The sequence below is a fragment of the Leucopleurus acutus genome, assembly GCF_964270905.1.
Source record: "Leucopleurus acutus genome assembly, chromosome: 17".
In the NCBI taxonomy this organism is placed as follows: domain Eukaryota; kingdom Metazoa; phylum Chordata; class Mammalia; order Artiodactyla; family Delphinidae; genus Leucopleurus; species Leucopleurus acutus.
This window is the reverse complement of record NC_139159.1, coordinates 48816756-48833866: the sequence shown is the minus strand read 5'-3', so window position 1 is coordinate 48833866 and position 17111 is coordinate 48816756. Positions and strand designations below refer to the sequence as shown.

The 17111-nt window shown below is 46.1% G+C and overlaps 1 protein-coding gene across 1 annotated transcript in view; it reads right to left on the bottom strand.

Moving 5' to 3' along the window:
- Positions 1 to 829: 829 nt before the first annotated feature.
- Positions 830 to 17111, bottom strand: part of GRHL2 (grainyhead like transcription factor 2) — a gene marked incomplete at both ends in the record, with an annotated part of 113404 nt that continues 97122 nt past the window's right edge. Inside the window, 4 exons of the mRNA XM_082858802.1 lie at positions 830 to 944; positions 3036 to 3100; positions 11805 to 11890; positions 14082 to 14176. Of these exons, the coding sequence (XP_082714928.1) occupies positions 830 to 944; positions 3036 to 3100; positions 11805 to 11890; positions 14082 to 14176 (361 nt within the window). The remainder of the gene's footprint in view (positions 945 to 3035; positions 3101 to 11804; positions 11891 to 14081; positions 14177 to 17111) is intronic.

Here is a 17111-nt window from a genome sequence, read left to right as displayed (position 1 = left end):
GGACCGAGGCCCCGCGCGTGCCCACGGGAGTAGCTGTCTCGGCGCCCACCGCAGTCACCCGACACCCCGAAGGCCACTTCCGTCGCCCAGCGCGTCTCCTGAACAGCACAGAGGCAGAAGCCTCTTGGAGAAAGCAGGGTCTCCAGGTATGTGCCTCCCCCGGCCAGTGGCAGTAAACATGCCCACACAGCACAGGTAGAATATATTATTGCCATATTATAAACACTATGTACACGGGTAGCCAGGCACACCTTCTAGGTTACTTACTAATTACACAGTGGCTGAATGGCTTCCTGTACACGGCCTGCTGGCCACTCACCGGGAACCCCTGGGGTTATCGGCGAGATGACCGTCCCCGAGCAGCCTGAAGGTTTCTCACCAGGAAGGGGCGTCCGCCTCTCCCCCGACCTCTGATGAAGGAAATGGCTCGTTCTGTCCGTCCACTCAGGAGACGTAAGGAGGTGAGACGGCAGGGGCGAGCATCCTCAGGCCCTTCGGGATGAATGCATTGAAGGGGAGGGCTCTGGACGGTGGCACCTGGAGCCAGCAGTGACCTGCAGGGCCCTGGTGGGCCTGGGCCCTGGGCTCCAGAGAAAGGTGGACAATAAATAAGGATCCAACAGGCGCAAGGCCCTTTCCCGAGGCGCTTGGGCTGCGGCTCCACGGCAGGAGCCGGCGGGCGGACCAAACACGGGGCTTCGGGCCTCGGCCCGCTCCCCAGCGCGGTCGTGTAACAGCAGTTGTGAGATGGGCTGGGTGGGTCTGCAGGGCCCGGGCTTCCGGCCGCCCCGGGGAGAAAGGCCCTGAGGGCTGCTGCCCGGAGCAGGGCTCAGATCTCCATGAGCGTGATCTTGAAGCCCTCCACCGTGCTCTCCATGTTGAGGATGAAGGTGTCCTCATTCGAGTAGTGCTCGATGATGTTGTCGTCCATGTTCACCAGGATGCTGCCGGGGATGGGGGAACAGAGATGCCGTGACCAAGGCGCTCGGTGCAAAGGCAGGCTCCCGGCTGGGGGCTCCCTCAGCCATGCTTTTAGGGAGGCCAGGGAGGGGGGCGGGGGCTGGAGGGGAGAGGAGACAGGCAGGGAGAGAGGCTCCCACTCTGCAGCGGCCCCCCAAACTGGCCCCCAGAAGCCACTTTGAGGAAAGCAAAACCTCGCTTTCTCAGAACTAACTCCTTACGAAACAGGATTTCAGAGCTCATTCAACCCAAACCTTTTGCTTTCTAGATTGGTAAAGTACAGCCCAGAAGTTAACAGAGCCTGAAATCACAAAGTTAGCTATTGACAGGGCCAGGTCCCCGAACTATTTTCATTAAACCGTATTGCCTCTTGAAAATGCATTTTAAAAAAGTACTCCACACTTAGGAGAAGAGGAAAATAAACAAGAGCTGCAGGTACCCTTCCTCAAGCATGTAGTGTGTTCCAGTGTTTTGGAGACCTTGTGTTCAGTCCTCAGGGCAACCCTGAAGGCAGGTGCGGTCATCACCACGTTGCAAATGGGAAACCTGAGCTCAGCAAGGTGAGATCGTGTCCCCAGGTTCACTCAGCTGCCTCACTGCTGAGCTAGGTTTTGAAACTGGCTTTGCCTCACTCTGAAGTTCATACTTTTACCACGTGACCTACTCCTTGGTTAACCATCTGTGTTGGGTTTGGTTTTAAGAAAACCAACAACTTCCAGGGCCTGTCTGTGATTTAGAAGTCCTTTAACCAATCCCCTTCTCTGAAGTCAGACAGATCTTGGTTTGAGAACTGACTCTCATTTTACAGCTATGTGTCATCAGGCAAGTTGTTTAGCCTTTCCGCAGAAATAAGAATAACAACCCTGCTTTAGACGGTGGTTGTTAGGATTAAAGTATGTAGCCCAGGGCCTGAGACAGGGCTCAGTGGAAGTGAAATGTTACCATCGGCACGTGCGTCGACACTGAGGGTTTCTGCTCAACGTGAGACCTTGAGACACCGCTCAAATCTCACCAGCGAAGGAGTACACTCAGCCTCTTGCACTGACTTTGGAAAGAACTGTAACATGCATTTTAGTGGGCTTTTCAACCAGGGCTCAAGTGGAAAGGGTATCCTGCTTGGCTCCAAATTAACCGAGAGACCACATCACTCAAAAAGCCTGAGTATCCCAGATAATCAATTTCCTTTATGAAAGAGGCCCAGAGAAGAGTTTAAAGACCTATTTTCTGCTTTTTGTAAGAAGATAGCTCCAGAAGCTGACTCTAATGGAGACCCTCTCCTGGCACTGAATCCAGCTCCGTGGCAACTAAACTTGGAGCCTCATACACCGGAGGCCCTGGGAGGGCTGGAGACAGCACATGTGCGAGCTAAACACTAGGGCTTTGGGGCCACGGACCTGGGTTACATCTGCGCCTCACCTACTGAACATGAGACTTTGGGCAAGTTGCTTAGCCTCCATCAGCAATAAATTATGGATAAGAATCTACCTCACTGAGTGGTGAGGAACAACAGAACAATACACATAAAGCACTTAGCAGGGGACCCAGGACCTACTGAGCACCAGACAAATGAGAGCTGTTGTTCTTAACAGTGAGAACAAGCAGGTCCAGTAATCATTTCGATCATTATGTTAGTAATGACCTCAGAAGAATCCTCTATGCCCTGAATCCTTTGTATTCCTACCGTGCTGCCCTGAAACCAGCCCCAAGAGCAGCGCACGTGATTCCCTATAAACTCTGCTCTCTGCAGAAGGGCGACCTTGCCACTGTCCCCAGGGCCACTCTCACCACTTCCAGACCCCTCTATTCTACCCACTAATCCTGCCATTGGAGGGGGGCATCTCAGCTGACGTCATGACAATGCACTCTCACCCCCCCCCCCCCGCTCTCTCTCATTAAAGGTCTTCAAAATGCGTGGCACACGTAAGCTGCTCAGCACACCTTTGGAAGGATGACAGATTTTTATAAAAGGCAGACAACAGAGCTAACGAAAGACGGGCACCATCTGGTTTTTTAAGGCACTGTATAGACATATCTGATTGACTGGGAAATCAGTTTAAGTTCCGTTTCTTTCTTACCCTTTTTTGCTTTTCTTGTAAAGCTTTGTTATCTTTTCCACGGGCAGCCCGTATTTCTCAGATATCTGCAACCAATAACAAAAAGGCAGGTGAGTGTGGAAGGGGAGCCAAGCGGAGACGAGAGAAAATTCCAACTTCACTGTCCTGGAGATGTTTCTGGGCGCCAGTGGTCTTCACTCATGAGTCAGACTCTCAAAAGGGCTCATTTCTTTGGACAAACCATAAATCAGTCAACAACAAATTCACCCACAGGAGAATTTCATCTATGATGAAGGTGTCATTTCAGGTCAGTCAGAAAAAGATGGACTCTAATCATGATGTTGGATTAAATAGGTAGCCATATAGAAAAAAGTTAACAAGTCAGATCCCTTCTCCACGACTTCCATCAAAATAAATATCACCAAAGATTTACAGGGAAAAGATGAAACCATGCAAGAAGAAACCATGAATCAATTCTTTGTACAGATATCATCTTTAAGTAAGGAAGATGCCAAGCCAGCTATGAAACCTGAAGAAAAAAGGCCAAAATGTAGATAAAGCAGCATAAAATGAAAAATACCAGTACAGGCAAAACCACCCAGAAAGCTGAGGACAGACAATACACTGGGAAACATTTTTGCAACACAAATGACAGACATGGAACTAAACTTTCTTAAGTTAGAACACCTCCAAATTAAAAAAAAAGGACTAACGTGCTCCCTCTGGCAGCACATATACTAAAATTGGAACGATATAGAGAAGATGAGCATGGACCCTGCACGTGGATATGTGCAAGTTCGTGAATTGGTCCATATTCTTTAATACAAATGAATGTATTTACAAAACAGAAACAGACTCAAACAGACATAGAAAACAAACTTAGGTTACCAAAGGGGAAGGGGTGGAGGGAGGGATAAATTAGGAGTCTGGGATTAACAGATACACACTACTGTATATCAAATAGATAATCAATAGGACCCTGTATAGCACAGGGAACTATATTCAATACCTTACAAATAACCTATAATGGAAGATAATCTGAAAAAATATATACGTATAACTGAATCACTTTGCTGTACACCTGAAACTAACATAATATTGTAAATCAACCATGCTTCAATTAAGAGAAGGAAAAAGACTAACAATTCAATGGGAAAAGGAGGGCAACAACATAAAGAAGTAATTCACAGAAAAAATACAATAGGACAATAAGCAAATAAGAAAATGCACCACCTCACTATTAATTTAAAAATTCAAATTAAAACAACAGCAGGATACTACCTTTAATCTATGAGACTAACAAAAACTGAAGAATTGATAATACAGTGCCAGCCAAAGGCTAAGAAACAGCAACTCTCATAGCCCATAGATAGGAGAACAACAAGCTCAACCTTTCTGGAGGGAAATCTGGCAGAAGCTATTGAAATTTAAAAGGCATATATCTTTTGACCCAAATAATCCACATCTAGTAATCTGGTGCACAGAAATACACTCAGATGTATGCAAAGCTCTTCAAAGCATCACTGTTCATAACACAGGTAACTGTGTGTAACGCACATTCATTAAGCACATTTTGGTATTTGCACAGTTGAAAACCACGCCGTCATGCAACCATTAAAAGAAATGCAGGACGCCTATATGAAAATAATGTCCTTAACATACTAAGTGAAAAAACACAAATTGCAAAACACTGTATATAGTGTAATCCCACTTGTATTTTTTTTTAAAAAATATATGTAAGTAAATAGAAAATATCTGAAAGACCCACCAATCTAGTAACAGTGGCTACCCTGGAAGAATGGACAGAAACAAGGAGATTCTTCTTCTTTTCACATTGTACAATTCTGTGCTATTTATTTTTACAGTGACCATGATTCAGTTTTATAAATACAGAACTATAAAGTAATATAATAATAGTTTAGAGATGGATTCTGGAGACACCTACCCAAAATGCTTTTTCTCTCCCAAATCCAATCCACCCACCTCTTGTGAGCCCAGTGGCTGGCAGGGCTCACAAACAGCTAGGGCAGGTGAGGTTTGGGACTTGGACTACTGGGCAGTCTAGCAGGGCCTAGGAAAAGAAGCCAAAGAGCCCTGGGACAAAGGTGGGATAGGTTTGGCTCCTGGGAAGAGTTTATTCTCCAGAGAATCGGATTCCCACCCATCCATCCCTTACACTGCACAGGAAGAACTCCCACCCCCTCCCCCAAGCCCCAAAGGAGCAGAACAGGTGGGCCGAGGACTGAGACAGCAAAGGTAGACTGGGAAACAAGTGGCCTGCCTGTCGCACATCACTGCTCCGTCACTGATGGAACTGCCTCATGGCCATACTGGAGCCCAAATGAGCCCAGCACACAAAATAACACGGCCTGTGGGCAGCAAAGAAAATGGACAGAACTTAATGTGGACGGCATCTGTGTGAACAGAACATAAAAGAGCACCTATGAAGACCGCTGTACAGCACACAAGTATAAAATTCTGATCTAAATATATGATTATTGAACTAAAAAATCTGTAAAGGTCAATAAATGAGTTGAAGGCCAGGTGGTCGATCCAGCAAACCAATCGGCGTTAGGAAAGATCGATTAGAAAAACCATTTCAAGTGCAGAGCAAAGACACACAGCATAGATGGAAATCATGAAGGGAAAAAAAAGAGAGGTTTGAAGAATAGAGACAGCCATACCTGATGTGACTATATCCAAAGTCCCAGACAGAGAAAAAGGAGCAAATGGAGAAGAGAAAACAATTAGACAAATAACAGAGGAAAGACCCATGTTTTTAGATAGGAGGGGTATCCTGAATCCCAGGAAGGAGCAATGAGGAAAGACCCATGCATCTGGCCACGCGCCAGATCGCCAAGGGCAATGCAAATACAACATCCTGGAACCTCCCAGACAGAAAGCACAAGTTACCAAAAAAAGAAGAGAGAAAGAATGAACCTGGCTTCAGTCTTCTCATCTGTAGCACTAGAAACCAAACCGGAATAACCCCTACAGACTACTGAAAAAAGGGACTTTACCCCAAGAATTCTGTACACCAACAAGCTCTCCCTCACTTCTCAGGTTAAAGAATGGCATGTAAGAAATGCATTTCACCCAAATATCCCATTTGAGGAAAATACTCACAACAGAACTCTAGCATATGCATCAAAACAAAGACTTCAGCAAAGGGGGAAGAAAACAAGCAATCAGTGTTGTACCATAAATATATATATACGTGTACACACACACGCGCGCGCGCGCGCAAAGACAGACTATATATACTCTATATAACTATAGATCTGTACTTATATATCCATACATAATGTATATACATATAGATATATATGGTCCGTATATAGAATTATAGGTATGTATAACTACCTATATGTAGTTAAATGGACTGGGAATGTGAAATAAGTGTTAAATAAGGATTCTTGAAGTAAAAAGAACATAATGGAATCAGAGCAATAAGGAGAAGAGACTGAAACAATTTAGGGAAAGAATAACTTTCAAGAAAAGATGAAAAACAATGACTTAATCCAACTGCAAAACTAAAGAGAAAGAGGAAACTGCAAAGTAAAATAAATAAAAACCAAAACATTTATCGTTGTGAGTTGCTTGGCCTGCAAGCGTTGGGTTTTGAACTTTGGTTGGTGTCATTTGGAACTTCTTTTTAAAATGAAATGGAAAAATAAAGTGCGTTCCTTTTTTGACTCAACATCAGCAAGTTCGTATCTCTTAGTCCCCCTTTTCTGAAAGAGAGGTGAATCTGATTCTTGGATCTTCTCTTTTCAGGGGTTTGACTCCCAGTTTTTCCCAAAGCATGAACGCATATACCTCAGCTCACAGTTCAGTTGATAACAGTCAGGAAATTTGCATAACCCTGCACATCTGCGGGAAGTAGCGGCAGCAGCCAGCATTCACTGAGTGCTTACTAAGTGCTTAGCATATCAGCACAGGGAGCTCTGCATCTGTTAACTCGCTCAATTCTCACATCATTGCAACACAATAGGTGTTTTTAGGAGACCCGTTTCTCGGGCAAGGAAACTCAGGCTTAACACTCAGTAAGTAATCAGGGTCCCTCAGCTAGGAAGTGGCAGAGACAGGATTTAAAAGGTAACAGTCTGGCAGTCTGGTTTCAGATTCTAAGCTCATAGAGAAAAGGGGCATATGATGGGCCTGTTTGAAGCAGGGCTCATGGACCCCATCCAGTACCAAGAAGCAACTGGCAGAGTTGACACAGGCATCAGGCTGGCGAGGGCAACAGTCTCCAGGAGGACAAAGCCCTGCCCTCTGTGCAGTTGTCAAAGGCAAAGGCAGAGGCAGCTGGATAAAATGCCACCCTAACACAGCGTCCTCTGCCTCCACGCCAGGCAAGGAAGTGGGCTTTGCCAAATCCAGAAGCCTGGAAAGAAGTGAGACCGTGCAGGATAGCATGTGGAGGAAGCTGGCCATCTGTCGGGAGATTACGGAAGGAATCCTTCTGCCCAGGAGCTGGATGGTGTCACCACAACACTCCCCTTCGGTGAGCATGGCAAGCACACGCTTCCTGATAGTTCTCAGAGCGGGGGCGTTAGGACTGCTTAGTTTTTTCTTTGTGTTTTTCAAGTAGTCTGAACTGCTCGTATATGTCCATCATCTTTAAAAGCTCATGATCAATATTTTTAAGGACCCCCTAAGACTTCCTTGATGCCCAAGAGGATCCTAGGTCTTGGACATATCTCATCAGTGTGTTACTGGCTAGCTGATGATCTGGAACTCTTGGACTTTTACTTTGTGGAGAGTTCTCTTTGCCCAGAAACCTCAGATATGTGACAGGCAGAACTAGAGATTTCCATTGGTTTTCACCAATGTAGGACTCTGTCTGCCTGGTCTAGAGGCATCCAACACAACTGCCAGCTCTGGAGGCAGATGACTTTTTTTTTTTTTTTGCGGTACGCGGGCCTCTCACTGTTGTGGCCTCTCCCGTTGCGGAGCACAGGCTCCGGACGCGCAGGCCCAGCGGCCATGGCTCGCAGGCCCAGCCGCTCCGCGGCATGTGGGATCCTCCCGGACCGGGGCACGAACCCGTGTCCCCTGCATCGGCAGGCGGACTCTCAGCCACTGTGCCACCAGGGAAGCCCCTAAGGTGCACTTTTGGAAAAGGGGTGGCTCTTGCTTATAAATACTTCCTAGGTGGCTACATTTGACCTGTCAATAGAATTGGGGAGGACAGGCCTGCATCTCCATGCATGAATGACTCAGCTGCATAGGAGGGGGTGCTACCGGGGCCACGAGCCACCTTTTCCCTGTGCACCCAGCCAGCTTCACCAGGGGAGAACACCCTTCTCTAGCCCCTTTGGCTTGAGGGAATCTCAATCTGCCTCTCCACCCCATAGCACTTACAGCCGTCTACTACATACATATATATATATATATTCATTTATACAGTGTTTCTGTATTTAAAATTTTATTTATTTTTCTGGCTGCATTGGGTCTTCGTTGCTGCATGAGGGCTTTCTCTAGTTGCGGCGAGGGGCGGCTACTCTTCGTTGCGGTGCGCAGGCTTCTCATTGTGGTGGCCTCTCTTGTTGTGAAGCACAGGCTCTAGGTGTGTGGGCTTCAGTAGTTGCAACACATGGGCTCAGTAGCTGTGGCACATGGGCCCTAGAGCACATGGGCTTCAGTAGTTGTGGCGCGTGGGCTCAGCAGTTGTGGCTCGCGGACTCTAGAGCGCAGGCTCGGTAGTTGTGGCGCATGGGCTTAGTTGCTCCGCGGCATGTGGGATCTTCCCGGACTAGGGATCGAACCTGTGTCCCCTGCACTGGCAGGTGAATTCTCAACCACTGCACCGCCAGGGAACTCCCTATATACAGTGTTTCTATGTGCTACTTTAAACACCTTGTATAGGAACTCATTTAATCCTCGAAACAACACTACATCTCATTTTATCAGTATCTATCTTCATAATAATATCCCATATTATTATTACTCTCATTTCAGAAACGATGAACCTGGGGTACAGAGAGGTTGAGTAACTTGCCCAGGGTCACACTACTCTGAAGTGTCAGAGCTAGGATTTGAACCCTGACTGTGTGGGATCAACCGTCATACACACTACTTCTTGCCGGATGGCTTACTATTGCCTAAGCTTCCTTCCTTTAGTTGTTGTGAGCTGTGACTTGGAATGGTTATTCTTCTTGTAATAACTTTTCATGTGTGGACGTCTCCCTAAGTGGACTTAAGTTGCTCAAGGGCTTAAGCTGGCTCTGCCTCTCTGTGGAGCTCAGGAAACCCCACATCTGTAAATGACGGTGATGACATCTGACCTGCCAAGTTCACAGGGCTATAGTGAAGCTCAAGTGAAGCAATGCATGTGAAATACGTGCCACCCATAGCACTTGGCATGGTGGTACATACACAGTGGATGCTCAATTCAGTCAACAAATATATATGCTCAAACACCTGGGGATACACAGAAGACAGCGAGAGACAAAGCCCCTGTTCTCATGAACTTTACATTCTATCGGGGAAGAGAGAAACAAAACAGCAGAGTTAACTCAGGGATTGTTTGGGTGGAAGTGAAGGTGGCATTTAACCCCGCTGTGATCCAGCGAGACCACAGCTACAGAACACTTGTAGAACTAGCCAGATGTCACAAACAGGAAAGGAAGACACCAAGGAAGAAGGCGTAATGAATCAGTTCAGAATTGGTCTAGGTCAGTGGTTCTCACACCTGGCTGATCTCAGAATACCCTGAAGAACTGTTAAAAATACAGATTCCTGGCCTTCCCTGGTGGCGCAGTGGTTGAGAGTCCGCCTGCCGATGCAGGGGACACGGGTTCGTGCCCCGGTCCGGGAGGATCCCACATGCCGCGGAGCGGCTGGGCCTGTGAGCCATGGCCGCTAGGCCTGCGCGTCCGGAGCCTGTGCTCCGCAACGGGAGAGGCCACAATGGTGAGAGGCCCGCGTACCGCAAAAAAAAAAAATGCGGATTCCTGCTGCTCCACCGCCCTCCCCCACCTCCACTTCAGCAGAAAGGGAATCTGGGGTTGAGGACTGGGAATATGCATTCCAAACAGCTGCTAAAGTAATTTTCAGCTTCACCACCATCCTAGGTAAGTCAGTTTCAGTAATATGATCTTAAAGGCCAGATTAAAGGTATGAAATTTGTTCAAAGGGCTTCCGTAGCTCATAAATCAATCTTCCAGTCATTTTAGGGTCATTTAAAAAAATCCTAGTTCATTTGAAGAGAGATAGATGATACTTTTTGTTGTGTTCATTTCTGGTTTTGTTTTCCCTTTATGGGGTGGGGGGCAGATTCAGTAACAACAAACTCCATGCCAATGACAGATCCTGAGAACAGAAGAGATTACCAAACCCTCCAGCCAGGTGTTTCTTAGAGGGTGGTCCTCCATGCCCTGCTCTGAATTGCCTAACAATGCCAACCACATTGGTAACATTCTTGTGCTTTTTAAAAAAAATTTCAGGTGAACAAATCATTTTTTTACATATCATATAAATTCCCCACTTAAACCATTTAAAGTGTACAATTCAGTAGCATTTAGTACATTCACAATGTTCTGCAAACGTCAGGACTATGTAGTTCCAGAACAATTCATCACCCCAAAAGGAAACTCACTAAGTAGACTTTTCTCATTCACTTTTCACCCAACTCCTGGCAACAACTAATCTGCTTTCTGTCTCAATGGATTTGCCTGCTCTTGATATTTCCTATAAATTGTATGATTATACAATGTGACCTTACGTGTCTGGCTAGCAATTCCACTCCTCAGTATACACCCCAAAGAATTGAAAACAAGTATTCAAACAAACACCTGTACCTGGATGTTCTTTGCAGCACTATTCACAATAGCCAAAAGGTGAGGGGGGAAAATCCAAATGTCCATCAACTGGTGAATGGAAAAACGAAATGTGGTATATCCATACAATGGAATATTATTCAGCCATAGAAAAGAATGAAGTACTGATTTATACTACAACATAGATGAACCTCAAAAACATTACGCAAAGTGAAAGAAATCATCCACAAAAGACAACATAGTGTATGATTCCACTTATAATCACTGTCCTACACATTTTCACATATTACTCCATAGCCCGATATGCTGTTTCAATGCAGCAGTTTTCCAGACCAACAAAAATTCTAGACTGTCCCTTGGCAGTTCTGCTGTCTTCATCACCACAAAAACCCTGGATCTTCTACAACATGGTTGTACAGGGGAGTCAGATATCATTTTCAATGTAGAGTCATATTCAGATGGATAATACATGGATAAAACATAAAATAACTTCCTGAGCCCAGGTTGGGTAATGCTAGACTAAACAGGGGATGAAGAGGGAAGGAGCGATTTCAGAATCTTACTTAAATCATTTTATAACTCTGCAATTTATATTTTTTTCTTAACCAAAAGAGGTCATATTTTATTTCGGATTACACTATCGCAGCTGGCAAGACACTTCCTAATCGTTTTTGTTCTGTATAGATTTGGAAGTTAAACGTATCTAATTTGGTTTCATGCAGAGACAAATGGAAACTCACAGTTTAAACCTTCTCTGTGGCATCTTACTCTGATTAGCCTTTAAACTGACAGGGAATTGGCAGTTTTACGAAGTTTCCTTCTCCTTAAGATGCTAATAATAAGCCAGACAGGGTGGAAATCAGTGTCCCCATGAATCTCTACTTTTTCTTTTTCCTTGAGAAAGCTCATTCCAGGGCCATCTCGAAGGCTGCATTTTAATAAATGGATTTCAGCTCAGGAGACTACATGCCGGTTTCTCGGAGGCTGAAGGGGGTTCATTGCTTACCGCTTCCATCAGGCCCCTCACGGTGGGGGATTTCAACATCAAGGCATCAAACACATCGTCTGTCTCCTTCCTCACGTACAAAAGCACTGAAAGAGAAGGGACGGGAAGCCGTGACTGCGAAGCCCACACAGCTGCCCCAGGAGACTGCTTCCTACCAGTGGCTGTTACAGATGAACATTCTGTAACTTCTTCCTGTAACCCCCAACAGAAAAATGTAATTTCCAGCAGGCTGACCCTAAGGAAACCCCAAACCATAGTCTATTGGGTTAGCCAAAAAGTTCGACCCACCCGAATGAACTTTTTGGCCAGCCCAATATTTAAATGAGGGCCTCTCCATTGGATTTACAGACCTCTTCTTGGAAAATCATTGTCTTTAAAATAGTGTGGCTGCTACTTCTGCTGTAGGAGCCCCTGGAATGGGTTAAAGGGGGCATGGCAGCGGGTTGATGCGCTGCAGTGCCGCCATCTCCTGCTGGGCTTGTCCGATAGCCACACCTGCATGCTGGGCTTACAGCTCGCCCCCAGGGCCTGCCCAGAGAGGCAGCTCTCATTAACTGTGTATCTGTGGATAGCAATCACTCCGCTAACATAGCAGTAACCATTACCAGGCATCCCAGAGCTTGTACAGACAAAGGCAACCGACTCCCATGACTTTGAGAGAGCCACCCTGAGAAGTGGCTACAAAGGCAAAACAACGGCATTGGTGATAATTACAGTCATTCTCTGTCCTGGAGGACTTTTAACAAACAACGGGCACTGTCACTGACCCTGACTCCTTGTGCCTCTCAAAGCCCAGCTCAGCGTAGGAGCTCCAGGCGAGGGGCTCAGTAACTCCACTGTCCTTTTCCAAAGAAAAGCCACTCCCGGGAGAACGAGTTCTCCATTGCTGGAAGGTTTCAGTGCCCTCACGTGTCCCTAGGACTGAGATGTCTCAAAGGCCGTAACTTTGCATTTTGTCACAGCAATTCCTGATGGCAATTTTTGTGCAGACTTCACAACCTCAAAATATCTGAAAAACACAAGCTTTGGACCAGCCAGCATGTACTAAATATGGATGTAAGCTACTATCACTTTGGCCCGTGTGATCCTTGATGTCCATATAACATTGCCCTCATTCTAAAGGATGAGATATAAAAGGCATGCAGGAATGGAGCTCAAAATGCACTCGAATATTTGATGGTGAGCCTGTGAAGCCGGAAAACCCTTTATAGGTTTAAATATTACTACTGTAATTAACACTACTCAGGTATTTACACTCCTTGAATTCTGAAATGCTCATTACTCATTCACAATTATGATAATATTCCTTAACTAGATCCAGGTCTAAAAATAAAACTATATTAGTGAAGATGGAGTGCTTACTACGTACTGGGCACCCGAGTTTGGTGTTTTACATACATTAATTCATCAAGCCTCCCTCTGTGACGTGGGTACTCTTGTCACCCCATTTTACAAGTGAGGACTCCAAGGTGCAGAGGACCTTCCCAAGGTCACGTGACTCGATGTGGCTGAGGGGGGCCACACAGGGGATGCTCTCGACCATTATGCAAATCCCATTTCAACAAATAGGAAAAAAAAAATTCTCAGTAACAAAAACCTCAAGCCTGTGCAGATGGTGGACGCACGGTAACCTGACTCATTAAAAGTCCAGTGCTGTAAGCAGAAGGTCTCTGGAAGCTCTTGGTGTTGGCTACAGCAGGATGCGGGGAGAAAAGCCACCACCTCCCCTTTCCCCTTACTCCCAGGAGGGACAATGAATCAGCACAGCATCGAGATGCTGAGCAAGACACTGACAGGCCTGTGCTTCGTTTCTTATTCTCTCGGTGAAGTGGGATAAGATCCCTGACTGAGAGAAAATGAGTAAGTTGTGACGTCACAGAAAACAGGTTCCCTGACTTGTACCGTGATTAATCGTTTGCGTCTGTTGAAGGATTCTCAGCTGCTGCTGCTTATGAGAGGGTATTGTCAAACACAGCACGAGCTTCTTTTTAACCTTGTATCTCACTGCTTGATGAGTCAGTATATTCACTACATTTCCCTCAAGGTAAAGGAAAGAATCAGTGCCCAGGAAGAATAAATGTTTGCTTAGGGTGTTTAAAAAGATAAGGTTTAAAGCAAAGGAGGAGACTGTGGACTTCCTGGGTCAATAAAAGCATCCCCAGGCTAGCACGGAACCACGGGGACATGGGCCAGGCCGGGGGTTCTTCTCAGTGAAATGTCCCCACCACCATTCCTAATTGGAGCAACACCGGGGGAGGGCCTCAACGGGAACAGTACCTCGCTTCATCCCTTCTTCCTTCATCTGCTTAGAAGGTGCTGGACCAAACTCCTCTTCCATGGGCCTGAACATCCGTTTCACAAGGACACTGCTGCTAGAAAAGGTGAGGAGAAAGTGTTAATTAAGGAAGGCACCCAGGGTGCCAACAAAAAGGTGTATGGATGTGTCGGTCCCTATCTCTTCCCTTTGTTTACGCCATCCCTTATCACGACTGGATCCACGCACCAACCTCCTGCCTCCCCCTCACGGGTCCCAAGTCTGCATGTGGGGCAGAACACACATGCCAATATCTTTCACGCATGGCCCTGAGACATCCTCCTTGCTGCTGAACATGGATCCACCGAGGTGAGGCCTCTGGGTTTTACCCATTCTGTTCTGCACCTAACCCCCCTTCCTGCTCAGAAGACCAGGGCTGGGGATGCGGGCCTGAGCCCTGTGTTTGTGTGGTCTGCAAGTTACACAGCCCACCTAGCTAGGGCCTGGGTGTCCTGCACTTTCTCGCCAGCCCCGAGGGCACAGCGTGACCTCTGGCAATGGCACGGGCCTGCCTCGCTGGTTCTAAGTTATGAGGCTGCCCTCGGTTCCTGCTGTTCCACAACTCCATCAGCTTGGAGCAGAGGAGACTGCAGTGGCTGAGGTTCCCTAGACCCGGCCCTTCCTCATGGGAGAGGGTTTCGGTCCCCCTTCCTGAGGGCCCACAGGTCCCCAACTGGCCAGTTCTGGTGGCTCTGCATTTCCTCCCAAAGTCTCTGTCTCTCTGGGCACTCTAGGGAAGGGAGGGCTGTTCCAGAGGAAGGAAATTAGAAGAACAGATTGTCACTGAAGAGAAGTCATTGCCGCTGAGTGTCCCCTCAAACTCATATGCTGAAACCCTAACCCCCAGGAGGATGGTATTCAGAGGTCCGGGCATTGAGAGGTAATTAGGCCCTGAGGGTGGGGCCTCCATGATGGGAGTGTCTTTATGAGAAAGGGACACCCTCTCTCTTTCTGCCGCGTGAGGGCACAGCAAGAGGATGGTGATCTGCAGGCCAGAAAAGGGTCCTCACCAGACACTGACCATACTGGCACCCTGATCTCAGACTTCCAGCCTCCAGAACTTTGAAAAATACATTTCTGTTATTTAAGCCACCCAGTTTATGGTATTTTGTTATAGCAACCCAAACCGACTAAAACACTGAGAAAATGCCCCTGCATGGAGTCTTACGGTCCTTTAAGCCCTCAAGAGAGCAGGTGTAGGTTTTTAGAAGACTTTAATCTCTCTGGGGATTCCTGGAACCAGGCACATGAAGCAATGCCAGATAGGCAGTTCTGCAGAATTGTTAAGACATGAGATCTGGGTCCAGACTACCTTGGTTTAAACCCCTGCTTTGCAGACTCACAGACATAGAAAACAAACTTACGGTTACCAAAGGGGAAAGGGTGGGAGGGATAAATTAGGAGTTTGGGATTAAAATATATGCACTACTCTATATAATATAGATAACCAAAAAGAACCTACTGTATAGCACAAAGAACTATACTCAATATCTTATTGTAATAATCCATTGTAATAACCCATAACCTATAATGGAAAAGAATCTGAAAAATTATATGTATAACTGAATCACTTTGCTGTACACTTGGAACTAACACAACACAGTAAACCAACTATATTTCAGTTAAAAATTTAAAAAATTAACCCCTGCTTTGCAATCTACTAGCTACGGAAACATGGACGAATTCTTCAACTGCCCTGAGCCAACAGCCTCTTTAAAAGGAGGCTGTTGAGAGGATTAAATGAATTCAACATAATGTAAATTCAAACTCACAAAGTTGCCTGATACATTTTAAGTACTATAGAAGTGTTAGTTAGAGATGATGATGGTCATGATGATCATGATAATTAAAGTTGGAGAGATCTGAGGAAGAGACATACGGGGAAGAGTACATAAGGCAGACAATTTGAAAGAGCTCAAAGTTTCCATTCACTATCAGATAGCAAACAGCCCAAACTACCACTTTGGCCCAATTTAAGGGCTAAAGTTGGAAAAGCTTCCTGCATCAGAGACTGACATTATATCAATCCCAAGCTTCCAAGATAATATAAAACCCTGCTCCAGGGCTTCCCTGGTGGCGCAGTGGTTGAGAGTCCGCCTGCCAATGCAGGGGGCATGGGTTCGTGCCCCGGTCCGGGAAGATCCCACATGCCGCGGAGCGGTTGGGCCCGTGAGCCATGGCCGCTGAGCCTGCGCGTCCGGAGCCTGTGCTCCGCGACAGGAGAGGCCACAACAGTGAGAGGCCGGCGTACCGCAAACAAACAAACAAAAAACCCTGCTCCAAAGCCAAGTCTCTATTGGCATCATTGTCATTAAGAAGTTCTTTTTATCAATTCCCAACTGGAGCTAATGGTGGGGTCCAGTGGTAGAAAAAACACATGGTATAAAACTGTGGACAGTCCAAAAAGTACTTCTATTAATTCTAATAGTTTAAAGTATTAAACCAACAAGGCTTTAAAGTACCATCTTCTACTCTAGGTGGTCCAAAATTATGTTTATGAGCCCTTAATAAGACCACGCTTTTCATCAAAGCACTTTACATCTCCTTGGTCAATTAAGTCTTCTGAACACTCTGTGAGCCAGCAGTGCAAAGACCAATCTTATCCCTATTTCGGTGATGACCAAACTAAGGCTCAGGGTGTTATGTGTCTTATGCAGGGCAACGCAGCTAAAACAGTGAAACAGGCTGTTGAGAGAACCCAGCTCTGAGGAACAACCTCATGATAAAGTACTCGATAAATCTGAGATGATGATGAGTGAGGGTATGAGAAATGATATTCAGAGTCAGCATTCTATTTTATTCCATAGTAAGTCAAACTATGGAAATAGCCAGAAGAAAAACTCAAACTCAAGTCCCAGCTGAAGGTGGTAGTAAGTTTTTAGAGCACTGTTCCCTCTATCTTTCCCTCACTTTTCTTTAAAACCATAAAAGCAGGTCATATTATTCTGTCATGTCTTGGAGCTGGACTGACCATGACCCTGGGAGCAGAAGAT